We start from the raw sequence: 14,158 nt of genomic DNA on the forward strand, positions 1-14,158 counted from the left end.
ATTTTCAAATGATCCTTATGTCTTTTTCTGTGCCCAAAATAGTGATTGGAGCAGGGGGACGGCAGTTTTCTTTTGAATTTGTCAGTTTCCTGCATCTTTTCTCGCATGTATGTGAAAGGACCGGAGATAATCTTACGTCAAACATGTAAATATTTTGGAAAATAACTTGATTGGTATTATTTTAACTGTTCGCAAAATTCACATGTACGTTTTTGAAATTCGCGGGCGATTTTTTGTCGGTTTTGGTTTTGGAAAAGAATCGGCAGTCAACTCAACTTTTCAATAAAAAAGGTAATACATTTAACCTTTTTGTTTTATATTATAACTTTTCAATTTTTTATTGGTTTATACTGCAAGACAAAAGACAAGACTACAAGTATATATATATATATATATATATATATAAAAAGTGGGTGACAGAGTCGAAAAAAATTGCAGAGGAAAAACACACACTCGCAAGATCTCAACCTCAGTTTTTGTGGGTTCCTGAATTATAGTTATAAAATTTTAATAGAAATTAAAATATTATTTTTATATAAAATAAATATTTTAAATATATATATATATATATTTTAAAGTTTATAATGTTCATAGGAATTGAACTTGAGATGCACCGCAAGTTCAATTGGAGTAAGAATTGTTTTTTTTTTTTTTTTAAAGAAGAACCCAATAATATTTTAAAATTTTGTTTTAATATGTCAAGTTAAGCTTGAGGCTCTGCTTCGGTGTTAAACCCACCAACTGTGTTTGGTAGATGACAGATAAAAAGCGTCGCAAAAAGCTTTCGCCCTTTTTCCCTCCCTAAGTGGGAGCGGTTGGTCAGGCCGACTGACTCTCCGCCCCATTCTTTTGTGTTTTTCAAGACGCCTCGAGAAAGGTGGTGCAGTCAAATGCGCGAAAATCGAGTTCAGATTTGATCCCTGCCAATCGACTAAGTCCTAGGAAGGAATAAAAAATAAACCCATTTCCTAGCTGACCTTTCGTTTGTTTATAGAATCTTAACAAATAGTTCATTTTTTTTTACATACAAATCACATTTTTTTTTTTTTTTTGGAAAGGGTTGGATGTAAACTTTTGCTGAGAAACATTTTGCCATTTCTCGTGTTAAAGAAAGTTCATTTCATATTTTTTATTTAATAATTATCATAAAAAACGTTTACGTTTATTAAGAAAATTTTGAAAGTGATAGCATCTTGAAATTATAAAAAAATCGGTCTGAAAATGCAATTTTTACTAGAAAAAAAAAAAAAACTTCCTTCAACACGAATTATGATCCATATCCAGGTCTGATCTTTCATCTCTGCTTACAAGAACTGCCGAGATTTGAATCTGGATCATGATCCAGATCTGAACGAGATTCGCATCGAAGATAGACGCTACTAGGGGGAGCACGAGGGATAGAAAACCAAAGCTAATGTTAGCACTGCCCGTGAACAACCCAAGCAGATCTTACAGCAATTTTTTTTTTCATTTCAAAAGCTCAAATTTTCAAGGTGACGTCCGTGAATTTGAACGACGATGATTTTCTTTCAGTTCAAAACATCAATATTTTTTTTGCCAAAAAAAAAAATCGTCAATAAAATGCTTCTTACTTATTGAACATCTAACCTGCGGTTTAGGAGCAGCGCCGGCTTCCTTTTCCGGCAAGGGATGTTGCATTGTGAAAACCTTCAAAACTGAAGATTAAACATTTCTTCATCGATCTGGTGTTATACTTAACTGCTCTCAACAAAAATGGCAACACAAACACTTTCTAGCTAGGAAATCCTTTCCCATTCTTTCTCTGCAAGTGGCAGCTCAGAATGACATGGAATCCACGTTCCTTCCACAGTTCACCAGAAAAAAATAACTAAACAATGTACAACTACTGGATAAAAGAATCAACAAACCCCAAGGTACAAATTCAACTCCCCAAAATCACAAGACCAATTTCACAGACACGAACCCAATTCTCCCAAAAGAACAGAGAGAGTAATCTCAGACCAGCTTGACATGAAGCAGCAAGGCGACGAAGCAGAACACCAAGAGAGGAAGTGAAGTTCGACCCACCAACCTGACCGCCGAGGACGACATCTTAGCAGGGGAGGAGGCCGGGGAGCTGGCCAGGTTGAGCTCCGGCGAGGCGACGTCGTCGGGGTTGGGCGGGCTGAGGGTGGACGGGATCGTGGGCATTTCGTTGGAGGAAGGGCTGCCAGTGACGCCGGAGCCGGCCCCCGGCGTGGGGAACTCGGGGGTGATGTCGGGGGAGAGGGATGGCGGAGGCAGCTCGGGAGCAGGGGAAATCGCCGGCGGGAAGGCCGGGAGGGAGGCGGGGGAGGCGGAGATGGAGGAGAAGATGGGAGGGGGCGAGGAGAGGGAGAGAGCAGCCGTCGATATAACGGCTACCAACACCGTCACCACTCTGAGCGCCATTGCCAGGACCTGATCTCCTCTGCTGGCTCTTCCTCTACCCTTTCCTCCTCCTCCCTTCTTTTATTCTGTACAAAGTGGTGGGAATCAGAAAGCGGAGGGGATGATGAGTGATGAATGATGAGCCGATGATGGGTGGGATGTCCTCATCCGACGGCGGTGACGGCGCCACGTGGTCGACGCGAATGCGGAGAACATGGGAGCGGCGAGCCATGTGAGTGCTTTCCTCCTCCTTTTGTTTTTGAGTTTTATTTTTTTGCACGAACGCTCGTATATTTTAATGGATTGAAGAGGCAAGAGATGGATCGATAATCAGCTGTCATGGATCCGAACCGTTTACATCAGGGGGAGGGGACTGAATTTGATGAAAAAGGCGTCTGGATCTATAATGGGAGGAGGAGGTAATATTGATCCGTGATTTGGGGTTCTAATCATTGAGTCTGCCATTTTAGGGGGGAGGGGAACACGTGAAGGCTGTTCCGCCCAGCGACAAGGGTCGTTAATTGTCCTCTTGGACATGGGACCACTCCCTTCCTTCCTTTCACAGTTTCAAAGTTACCCGTATTATGTAACATGAAACTCAACTTGTTTTCTACCAACCTTTCGAGTGAGTGAGCATCTTTAAAAGTCCGAGTTGGGTCTTGAGCTGGGGCGGAGCCAGGATTTTCTGCAAGGGCGGGCCAAATGGAGACTGAGTTTTGTGGATTGGATTTGGGTAGGGCCAAACTGAACTTATATTCAAAAAATACATTCAGATAAAAAAAAAAAAATCAATTTTTACACTAGATTTTTTTAAAAAAATTTGGTTAAGATAGGGTCATAGCCTAGGCGCCCGCCCCCCTTGGTCTTGAGTGGTTCTACAATACACCGTTCAACTCGAATATAACTGCATTGCAATATAAAATAAAATAAAAGTAACAACTCTTATGTGTGGCTTTTGTCAAAACAGGTGTGTTTTTTTAGTTTATATATTTGAATCGTTTCCAAATTACCGGTTTTTTAAAAACGGTTTACAAAATTCTTTGAGTTGCATGAAAATGAAAGGAAGATGGCAGGTATATCTGCAAAGGTTATGTCAAGTTAAAAATTTCGCGTATGGAAATGATTGTGGGGAAAAAGCAGGTGCACGTTCATGGAATTTGTCTCTAGTAGTGGATTCCATGACATTTAGTATGTAAGAAATGGAGGGACATGCACCGTTTTTCAAACAGAGGGTGTTTTTTTGTTCTTGGAAGACATGCATCGCTAACTGGAGCTAGCATGAGAAAGCACATGCAAAAAGGTCAACCTAAAAGCCTGGTTCTTTCCCCTTCATATATATATATATATATTTATAAAGCAAGTAGCTACCAAATGTTCGTGCAATAGATTTTGAAGAAAATTATGTTGATCATGTAAGGAAATCAGACGCAGGTATGTTGATTATTTATAGAGTTTGTATTGTTAAATTCATGAAAAAATAACTGCTACTTTTTAGAACAATGGGTAGTAGGCACAGTTAAGCATGTAGAACCGTGTGCATATGTATTAAAAAAGGAAACTAGATAAGAAGAAAGATTATTAACTTAAATTATCTTGCAATAAAATTTTGATTATTCTTATGGAAATTACTTAAAGAAACCCTGTTGTAAATTTGCATAATCTTTTATCGAGTGGGCTGAATTGATGGGAGTTGTGTCCTTTTGGTGAAATGCGGAAATATTTCACCAAATGAAGACAAATTATCTTTTATTGGAATATTGAGTAGTCCAAATGTGGGCACCCCCATCATGTTACGATTTGGTCCATCCCCAGTTGAAGGACATTGATAGTTCTACTGTGCCGTCTGTCTCTTGTCGTCAACAGCAGGCTATATACAAAGAAACTTCTCACATTTTATGCCTAATGTCTGTGTTACTACTATCTATGTTGGACACTAGCACAACCATTCTTTATTTTTATATTAACATATTCAAATATTTGCTCTATATATATATATATATATATATATATATATATATATATATATATGAGTGCCCATTCGGATATAAAAATTTGTGAACAGGAAAATTTTTCCAACGAGACCAAAACAATCATTTTAGAGGGCATTTGGAAATAGGAACATTATTATATATGCCTAGAGAATAGTGCTCCACGAATATGTTCATTTCTAGAACACATTCATGGAATACCAAGTTTCAAACAACACAGCATTCATGCACGTTACCAAACGCCACTACAAGGGTTTGATAAGAAACACATTATATATATTGTTGAACAGATATTGTTCCCAGAGGCCCATGTTCTTGTTTCAAAGAATGCGGCACACTTGTGTATAGCAGTTCATTGTTGGCCTATAAATAATTAGTTTACAATGACACTATATTTCCTAAAACAAAAACATAGTATTCAAAGACTTTGTAGTTGAAGAACATGAGTTCCAAGAATGCAAATGTTCGTTTTATTGATCTCTTAGAATATTGATGGAACATATAATTAGGCACCTATTGGCTGATAATCCCTTATATAAACCAATCTAGTAATTAAATAAGATGACAAAGTTTCTTTTTACTTAATTTCTTGTGGCTAACATGGCCTGATGCAGGCCTATGTTTACCAGTTGCTGTGACATACCTTTCAAACAGTGAGAGTTGGAAATTTTCGGCTAGGGCCAATAATACATAGTAAATGAAAAAAAAAAAAAAACTTTCCACTAGGTAAATAAATACATAGTAAAATGCCTAAAGGGTACTAATAAACAAATTATGCAGTTTACCTCCCTAAATGCTTTGAGGTTTCTATTCAAGACAAAAACCAAGACTTGCAGCAGTACTTAAAATAAGGAGCAGATGAGGAATTTTGAATCTATCCTTTAACTTAGGATATGTGTTAGATTTAGCATATATCGGGGTGATATGTAAGTTGAGACGTAGCAGGGTGTCACCCTGAGACACTGAAAGCAGCCCTAATACCTCAAGGAGAAGAGAAAAAGGAGTGGGCTTTGGTTCGAGGATATGATGAAAATACTTCTCCTGCTCACTTGAAAATATATCATGAGCTGGTCAAAAGTGTCTGTGGGACTAGAAAATTCGACTTGACCTAGTTTTTGCAAGCTAGCGAGGTCACAATATTAAAAGCCATTAAGCATTTGGAAAACCTCGTTTTGGCAACATGAGAAAGAAGAATGTTGTAGATTTATTTCCTTATGTCGAGGCCTTGTAGATGTCTAAATAAATAAGATATACCGAGTAATTTAATCAACATGAGAAAGAATGGTAGGGTTTTATCGATCACAAGGGACGTGATTAATCATACATTTCGTAAAGATCAAGTCCAAATCCAAGGCTAGGTCCAGTTAGGGACAGTTTGATTAAATCAAATCTGATAAACGGCTGTTTACATCTCTGCCTCAATCCTTCTTCTCGCACGTCGCCGTAAAAGTAACCGAAAGTTAATTTGCTTTCATGCAATCGGTAAGCAACCTGACATCCATCCATCTTGGCACCTCATGTAATGGTTTTGCGTCGGCGCACATGCAGGCAACCTAAAATTTCTGGCTACTTCTTTCATTTCTTGCTAGTTCTTTCATATATATATATATATATATATATATATATATATATATATATATATATATATATATAGAGAGAGAGAGAGAGAGAGAGAGAGAGAGCATATTATATAAAATTTGATTAAGCGTCAACGAATATTGTACAGCGAAAACAATGTGGTTGTTTGTCATCTTTGTGGACATGATACGATTCCCTTGGTCATGCTGTGAGCTGTCGTCTAGAAATGCTTAAGCTCGAAGACATGGAGTCCGGCCCAATTCACATGCTCATGCCATGCTTGTATGTACTTGCTTGCCTGTGTGCGTGCACATGAGTGTGCATCAGCAAGCAGAGAACGACAACAGCAAAGATGCAAACAAGAATGACTTGTGATTGCAGCATATGCATTATCTGTACTCTCTAAAGTGTTATATATATATATATATATATATATATATATATATATATATATATATATATATATATATATATATATATATATATATATATATATGTGTATATATATATATATATATATATATATATATATATATATATGTGTATATATATATATATAATTTGTGGCGAACTTAGGCATGGTTGCCATCTATGAACACGCGTGCGACTCTCATGATAGCTGGTAACCACTAACGTTCTTTTTGTTCTTTTGCATTTTTTGACAATACCTAAGTTGAAGGATGCCGAGTCACCGACATAGCTCAGGACCCCAAAGGTAGGGAGCGCATGAAGAGGGCCTTGACGTTGTCAGTATTTTGCTTTAGTTGTAATCCCCGCGAGTAATCAATTAGAATACGTAACGAGACATGTATAGCAAAGCATCTAACCTGTCCTCCTATGGAACCCCAATACACTTAAACACGGAAAAATAGTGAATCTGGAACCAACTACATTTATCCAGACAGTATGAACATTGTTAGGGTCCAAATAATGGGAATAAAGGGATAATATAATACAAAGAACATTAAAATCCGATCCATCGAGAGTTGAAGCTGCAACTGCCCATCGAGAGTTCGACCTTGTGGAGCACAAATGAGAAAGAACATTAATGGTGACTGGAAGTTCCGGCCGGCCACTTTCTTGATGGGCAACGAACTAGTTTGAAGCTGTATTTCTCATGCCATGTTTGATTGCTCCCGATAATTTTTACTTTGGTAGAGGTCATCCTCATTATAAAAGGCAATCAAACAAATGGTTTATAAAAGGTTTTAAAAATACTTTGACTGTTGTGTTTCTGTGGATCTAGTTTGATAAGACAGGTCTGGATATCAGGATTAATTCATTCCATCTAATGGCCAGTTTGGTAATGGGAAACTGTTCCATGAATTTGTCTCAAAGATAGAAACAGTAACAAATTATTCCCATCATCAAACAGCTTCTAAATATATCGCCACAGTATCTTAAAATGGGTCGAACCTGCATAGATGTCGCGGCCCGAAAAATGGTTCCAACTTGGGGTGCCACCTACAATACCAAGTCCGATTATACCACAGACTGAAACCGCAGATTGCTTATGTTTTACTACATTCATGAAGATCAGATTTTGAATTGCACTCGAGATCGATCTGGATCGCCTTTTATACATCCTTCTTAAAAAACCACAAAGAAGTTCATATTGAATGAGTCACAAAATTGTTATGGACTTCACGTGTATATAGTCTGAACATATTATAGCGTAAAGTATCAAAACATATCCATACGATTCTTCTCGGTTGTAGATACATGGGAAGAAGCATGGGAAGTTGAAACCGATCATCTAAATCTAATTACTGGCTTTGATGATTCTAAATTACAATTACAATTGTAATTCTCTGGCTATATAATCAACTTTTAGTCTAAATTGTGAAGGTTTTCTGAGTTTCGTAGTTCTGAAGATTGCACGATATATGCGCTTTTCTATGGTTTTGAAACTTGGCTTTTCTCTGTAAGCGTGATCAACAATCACAGATAGAATCAGAAAATTCAAGAACAGGAGGACGAAGCAAAGGTGCCTTTCTGCGATTCTTCATGGTTCTGGCACCAGATCAAGTATTATGAAACTAGCTAGTCTTAATGCACACATATATTGGTTCAAATAATCGCTTAATGCGGTGATATTTTCGTATGGCAGTTCACAGCCCACAACCCTTTCGTTTTCCATCTTCATTTCACATGCAGTTTGAGCATCATCTTAGCTTCTCAACATACAAAACCATATACTAAAAACCCAGTGGAAGCCATGGCAGCTGCAGACAGCTCCGCCAACCGACCTGACGACGGGCTTTAGAGCGTTGGTTCGAGGGAAACCACACCCAGGTTTAGGCGCAGCCAGATTGAATGCATGCCCAGTCTTAACTAGTAATCATTATTAGACACTAGGAATTTAACATAATATTCGATGATTGAGACAGATTCATGAAACACTTTTTTGTTGGATTCTACTTTCCTTACTTTTTGATTTTTCATATTTCCAAACCTGTATTTCTTCTAAATTTCAGTGGATTTTAAGTAGATTTCCGACAATAGCATAATGTGATTATACATGGTGTCTGTGTATATATGTATGTCTGTATTGGGTGGTTCAATCTGTCCGGCTCACATGTGGCTCAATCTGTGACATGATTGGAGGTGTGGCCGGACATTCATGAACAGCATTACTTTTGTCGATAATGGATGTCCTCTCTGGCCAAATAATCTGCAACCATTTATAGATTGATTATTTAGGTCAACAACTTCCAAAAGAGATCCTGCCACTAGAAGCGTAGTTGAGGCCGAACTAATCCAAATTCAATCGCTTTACTGATTTGATTCGATCAATGAATTTTCAAGCTTACCCAAGTCGGTCCTTATTTGAAATATCAAATATCGGGTATGAGTAAGTAAACAACGATCATAAGGAAGTGTTGCATTTATCTATTATTAGGAAGACAAACAATCTTGTCTATATATATATATATATATCATTGGAATCCAAACTTTGTCTATATATATATATATATCATTGGAATCCAAACTCGGCCTATGAATCATTATTTATATCTGATCCACCGGTCTTCCCTTTGAATCATTATTTATATCTTGTCTAACATGCTACGTGGATCTTTGAAGGTCACCACTTTGAATTGTCGTATCGGATTTGGACTTAGAGCACATACCCATGACATTTCACAAACAATGCTCACTCCATTTAAAAAAGCAGACCTGACCCGAACATTTAATGGCCCAGCTCCAACCTACCACGCCCTAATCACGTTGGACAACGATGAATCAAGGTGAGGATTGGCCTAGCTAGGTGTGGGCTCGCGTAGATTGTTGCCCACATGGACCTATGCAATTTATTTCATTTTTCGGGTGAGCACAAGGGGTCGAGCGAGATAACGAAGTTTCCTTCATTCTCCTTCCCCCTAAGAGAGTTGTTTTGGAGCCTCGAGAGGCATAGTGTAGTTGGTCGAGGTAAAGGCCTGTATAACGGCAGCTTTGTAGTTCGATGTCCATGGGCGCTATGTTTCTGTGTTTTAAGGTGGTAGGATGCGACATCCAAGTTGCAAGGTGCACCATTGATATCGTTGACACCAATGCAGCTTAAGACCCCAGAAGCAGGGTAAATGGAGGGCTTTCGGGTCTCGCTTCGGGCGGTGGGATGAACATCTCTCTCACCCGAAAACAGAGTTGGTTTGAAACTTAAGTAGCTTTATGATACACTTTTCAATTCAAATGTCATGCATCTCATAAGAGAATCAAACTGAAGACTAGTTGACAACGCTTCATGCTATATCCCTCAAAACACATCTTATTTTGTTTGCAAATTTGGTTTTCATCATAATTTAGTTTATTACATATTGATGCCCCTAGAATTCAATATTACTTATATCAGTGTCTCTTAATCACAAATTTCTAATTTCATTGTTTGAAAACTTTGAAAAAAAAAAAAAAGAACCTGTGATCAACGCTTTTCATATTAGGTTTCCCATTGACAAACGTGGCACTACCCAAAACATATAAAAATAGTTTAAACAACACACGAGTTCCACATCAAAATGAAAAGTTCGAAAAGGAGCGTTGCTTTGGAAACCCTAGACATATCATATTTTATTTGTGTCACGTATCTTGTGTTATAAGACAGGGGACCCTTTCTTTATTGAGATGACGACTTCAAAGTGTTCCCCCGAGTTCGGACATCCCAATGACCCGAACCATCGAACATGGAGGGTCCCCAATCCCATGCATCTTTTTGCTTTCTAAAAAAATATTAAAAAACTTAAATTCTTTTTAAGTGGATTTAAAATAATATTTCTCCTAGGGTTTAACATGGAAGGGACCTGGCGACTGCGCTAGGGCGCGGGCCAGCACGAGAGGAAGATGTTTCGAGCGTCCGCGTGGGTCCCGAGGGACACGGACGTTCTTGTACCGGGACAATGAGACAACAGGTCTTGAGCAACAACTCTTTTTCTTTAAATGCGTCCAAAACCTTGCAGTTGAGGAAGTCGGTTTTGGCTTCTTGGGGTTTCATGGGCTCCACACCACAGCTTGAGCATGCTTACCATGTGCTGCTGGTGGGGAATTTTTGGATTTTGGATTTTGGTCTAACTTAGTTGGATTTTTATCCGTTTTTCCTTTTGTTTTATTTTGAAAAAAAAAATAAGCCTCATTTTGAATATCTAAACTTTGTCGATCCAAACCCAGATCTATTTACTTGGTTCCGGTAACAAAAAGTAGAAATGCAATTGGAATCTAATTGAACAAATATCCATGCCTAGAAGTAGCAAAGATTTAGTGTGGTTACATGTAAATGTGAGGTCTTGTGCAAGATGGCGCCTGATTTGGTTCAAAAAGGACTGGATCTTGATCTCGATCTGGATTGCGAGGAGTCCACGGTTGTCTCGTTCCTACAAGTTAAATGTACCAACATACAATATTTAAAGATGAAAAAGGAGAGTGCCACATGCCCATAGTGAGATGCTATTGATTTGATAATTATTAGAGGCAGGCTGGGCTCCTAGCCAACCCAACCCATAAAGGCCTCAAGGACGGGGTGGCATAAAACCCGGGCTCTTCTCTTCAACTGGTTTTCACAGCAATGGATTAAATCACATATACTCCTAACCATATCTGTATTTAGTTTTCAAAACATAAGAGCATTGGATATAAAATAATTTATTTAAAACCAAGTTCGATGTCATCGGATACTTAATTGTATCCAAATTTGATCAGATGCCATTTTTAAATCTAAATCTGATCTGATTTCTTACTTGAATATTAATGTTTTTTTTACATATCCAAGTTTTTAAAAGTATTCAGTTAGATATTGGATCCAAATCTGATTGCTGATAGTAGATGGGCCAAGTCTAACTAAACACAATAATGGTTTAATAAATTTTTAAAGGAAAAAAAAAAAAAATCAAGGACGATGCGTTGATGCCTCGAGTTATTAGCTGCCATAAAAACGAGGTATGTTCCATAAAAATCAGAAAATCGAAGCTGTTCCCGAAATTCAGGGGAAAGAAGCGGGAGCTTAAAGATAAAATTTTAAAGTGTCATTAAGTCGAGCACTTTAAATTCGCTAACGCGTGGGATAACGGTTTAGCTCCGGGAAGGGAGGCGTGGCGTCTAGCCGCTAACGGTTACGACCCATCGCCCTCCCTCCTCACGCGACTCATGCTTCCCCACCCCACCTTTTATTTATTGTATAAAAAAGGAGGGAAATGAGTACGTGCGCGCTGTGCTCATGTACCTCTTGATGCGACATCATCTAGGCTGTCAATCTGGTGAAACCCCGCGGCCCTGATGTAATTGCAGGCGGGACCCACCGTAGGGCGATGGGACAGCCTAGGTTTGTTTGAAGAGAGGGGTCTCGTCCAGCTCAAGAGCGAGAGATGGGTGAGTGCCTTGCCCATATAACTCTAGCTCAGCTCCACCCATCCCGCTCATCCCCAAGCACCCACGGTTGAGATGGCTGTCGCATCGACGCCGACACGGGGGACGTGCCCATGAACCGGTTCCCCGATCGAGGGAACTGGTTCGCCTTCATTTTAACGATAAATGTGCGGCTGCACGGGAAAAACAAAATGATTGTGGCATTTAATAACGCCATTAGTTAGAAACGGGGTTGTTTCGAAGTCGTTTCAAATAGTTGTGTGTTTTTTTTTTTTTATCGCCGTTATTTAAAATTGTCCCGTCCTCTGGTGTTTTTGTTTGCATTCCCCCGATCACATATTCGTCTTGTCGACCAAATCTGGAAATCGATCTCAGATTCTTCACGGGCCTCCAGATGCGCTTAAATGACGAGATTTCGATCCAGATCGCAACTTTCAATAAGTGAACCGGACCAAGTAAGTAGAGCCGTTCTTTCTTTCTTCCCGTAATATGGATCCGGTCCCCCATGTACTTTGCTCCGACTCCAAATTCACATGTTGATAGGGATTTGTGAACCCGGACTGCTTGGATCCCGTGAGGGACAATCCAAGTCCACCGGGACACGCTACACCCATAGGGGCATTTTCGGCTTATGGGAAAATCGAGTACATTCTCGCCCATTGACCAACTTCTGGAGGTTCTGCAGTAATTTCAAGAGAAGCTGAGGGGAAAACGTGGTGGGAGGTGGAGCCGCCCCTTTTGTTTGGGGGGCCGTATATTCTGACAGCACCAACCGAGCTTTTTGTAACCGCTTCCCACCGGTATGAATATGATCACGGAACGTTACTCGCCGCATACGCCTCAAGGCGTGAGGCATGCGCATCAACACTTGTTCAATGCATGAACGCCTCAAGGCGAGGTAATGAGCCGAGACCTGGATCTGAGGTCGACCCAATGGTTCCTGCACGTGATCCAAAATACCGATTGCATTGACCAACTCTTTTTTTTTGTGATTGAACTTAAGCATGTTATTTTATTAGCATAGACTTATACATTTTATATTATTAATTAAACTAAGGGAGACTAGTTGATACTTGACACAAAATTATAACAACCTGACCCATTCTCATACCAAGGTAGCATTTCTCACTGTAGCATCTCCAGTTCTTCTTAAAAAAAAAAGTTGAGACATAAGAACTGATCATTTTACCTACCCTCTTATAAACCTCAATGTGTGTTTTGATAGTCTCGGATCTGAGATCGAAGGCCGATCTAATATTCCTTTTATGTTGAACCCACTATATGAACATTCATTTTACCAGCATGAAAAAAGAAGGTTCAGTTTATGATTTTAAACCTATGGATCTTAGATTCCTATGATCTTAAAATCACATTGGATATCATATCCAAGGCTGTCAAACGCCCCCTCGAAGATTTTCAGTGTGTCAAACATAGGTCTAAACTTTCTGATGAAGGGGTGTTACAAACAAGATCCAATATTAACAACAAATAGTGAGATAGGTATAAAAGTCGAAGATCCTCAAGATCCAATACTAATTAGAATATATTTTATATATGTATGTACCTGTATAAGATCATTAATTTTTATTTATGGAAGTGGAATCTCACCATGAGACAGAGACATCGAAGAATTGAACACGAAACAGTAACAGTTTCAAATCGAGAAGCCGTGGTTTTAAAATTTCTCTGTTGGCTTCTCCAATTAATTATAAGCAGCGACCAGCTTTTCTGTTTTCTTCTAGAGAAGCAACAGGCAAGCCTGACGTTTTCAACCAACATTCCGACCCAAGTTGGCAGTATTTTATTGAATTCATTGCGACCTAATGTTGGTGGAAGATGAAACATGTCCCCGTACCATCATCCGCCTTTCTCTTCTCGTTTCATTTCATGTTTCAACAGAAGCTACGCGAGAGAGAACAACTTTGGTCTTTTTCAAAGGCATTCTTCAAACATTCTCATTAAATTTCCAGATTTTGAAGACCTTTTCTAACTTCTTACACTGCAAATCAAAAAAAAAAAAACTCAACATTGCTTTCATGGGCAAGGAGAAAACTGACCCAAGCACAGACGCGCCTTCGAGGCGAAATTTGTGAAAATGAGGTCTTCCTTGCACCTAAGGCCGTCAATGGATTAGGGTTTGTGTTTGACATTCTATCAACTTAGCCTGACTTGATTTCAGCAAACATTCTAGCGAGGTAGAAACTAAATTTGATTGATATATGTTTTGGTTCTTTGTATTATATGTGAGTACTTCGAATAGCATTTTCAAATTTAGCATGTGACAACCCTTTGGCTAATATTGGCAAAAGATCGACCTATGCTATATATATTTTTTCCCACTTAGAAGC

General features: G+C 38.9%; 1 protein-coding gene across 1 annotated transcript; it reads right to left on the reverse strand.

Annotated features, from left to right (window-relative positions):
• Window positions 1-1,735: 1,735 nt before the first annotated feature.
• Window positions 1,736-2,485, reverse strand: LOC116262972 (classical arabinogalactan protein 26-like). The gene has a single exon (XM_031642527.2). The coding sequence runs from the start codon at window positions 2,410-2,412 to the stop codon at window positions 1,978-1,980; it is 435 nt and encodes a 144-aa protein (XP_031498387.1). The 5' UTR covers window positions 2,413-2,485; the 3' UTR covers window positions 1,736-1,977.
• Window positions 2,486-14,158: the final 11,673 nt, after the last annotated feature.

The sequence above is a fragment of the Nymphaea colorata genome, chromosome 10, assembly GCF_008831285.2.
Source record: "Nymphaea colorata isolate Beijing-Zhang1983 chromosome 10, ASM883128v2, whole genome shotgun sequence".
In the NCBI taxonomy this organism is placed as follows: domain Eukaryota; kingdom Viridiplantae; phylum Streptophyta; class Magnoliopsida; order Nymphaeales; family Nymphaeaceae; genus Nymphaea; species Nymphaea colorata.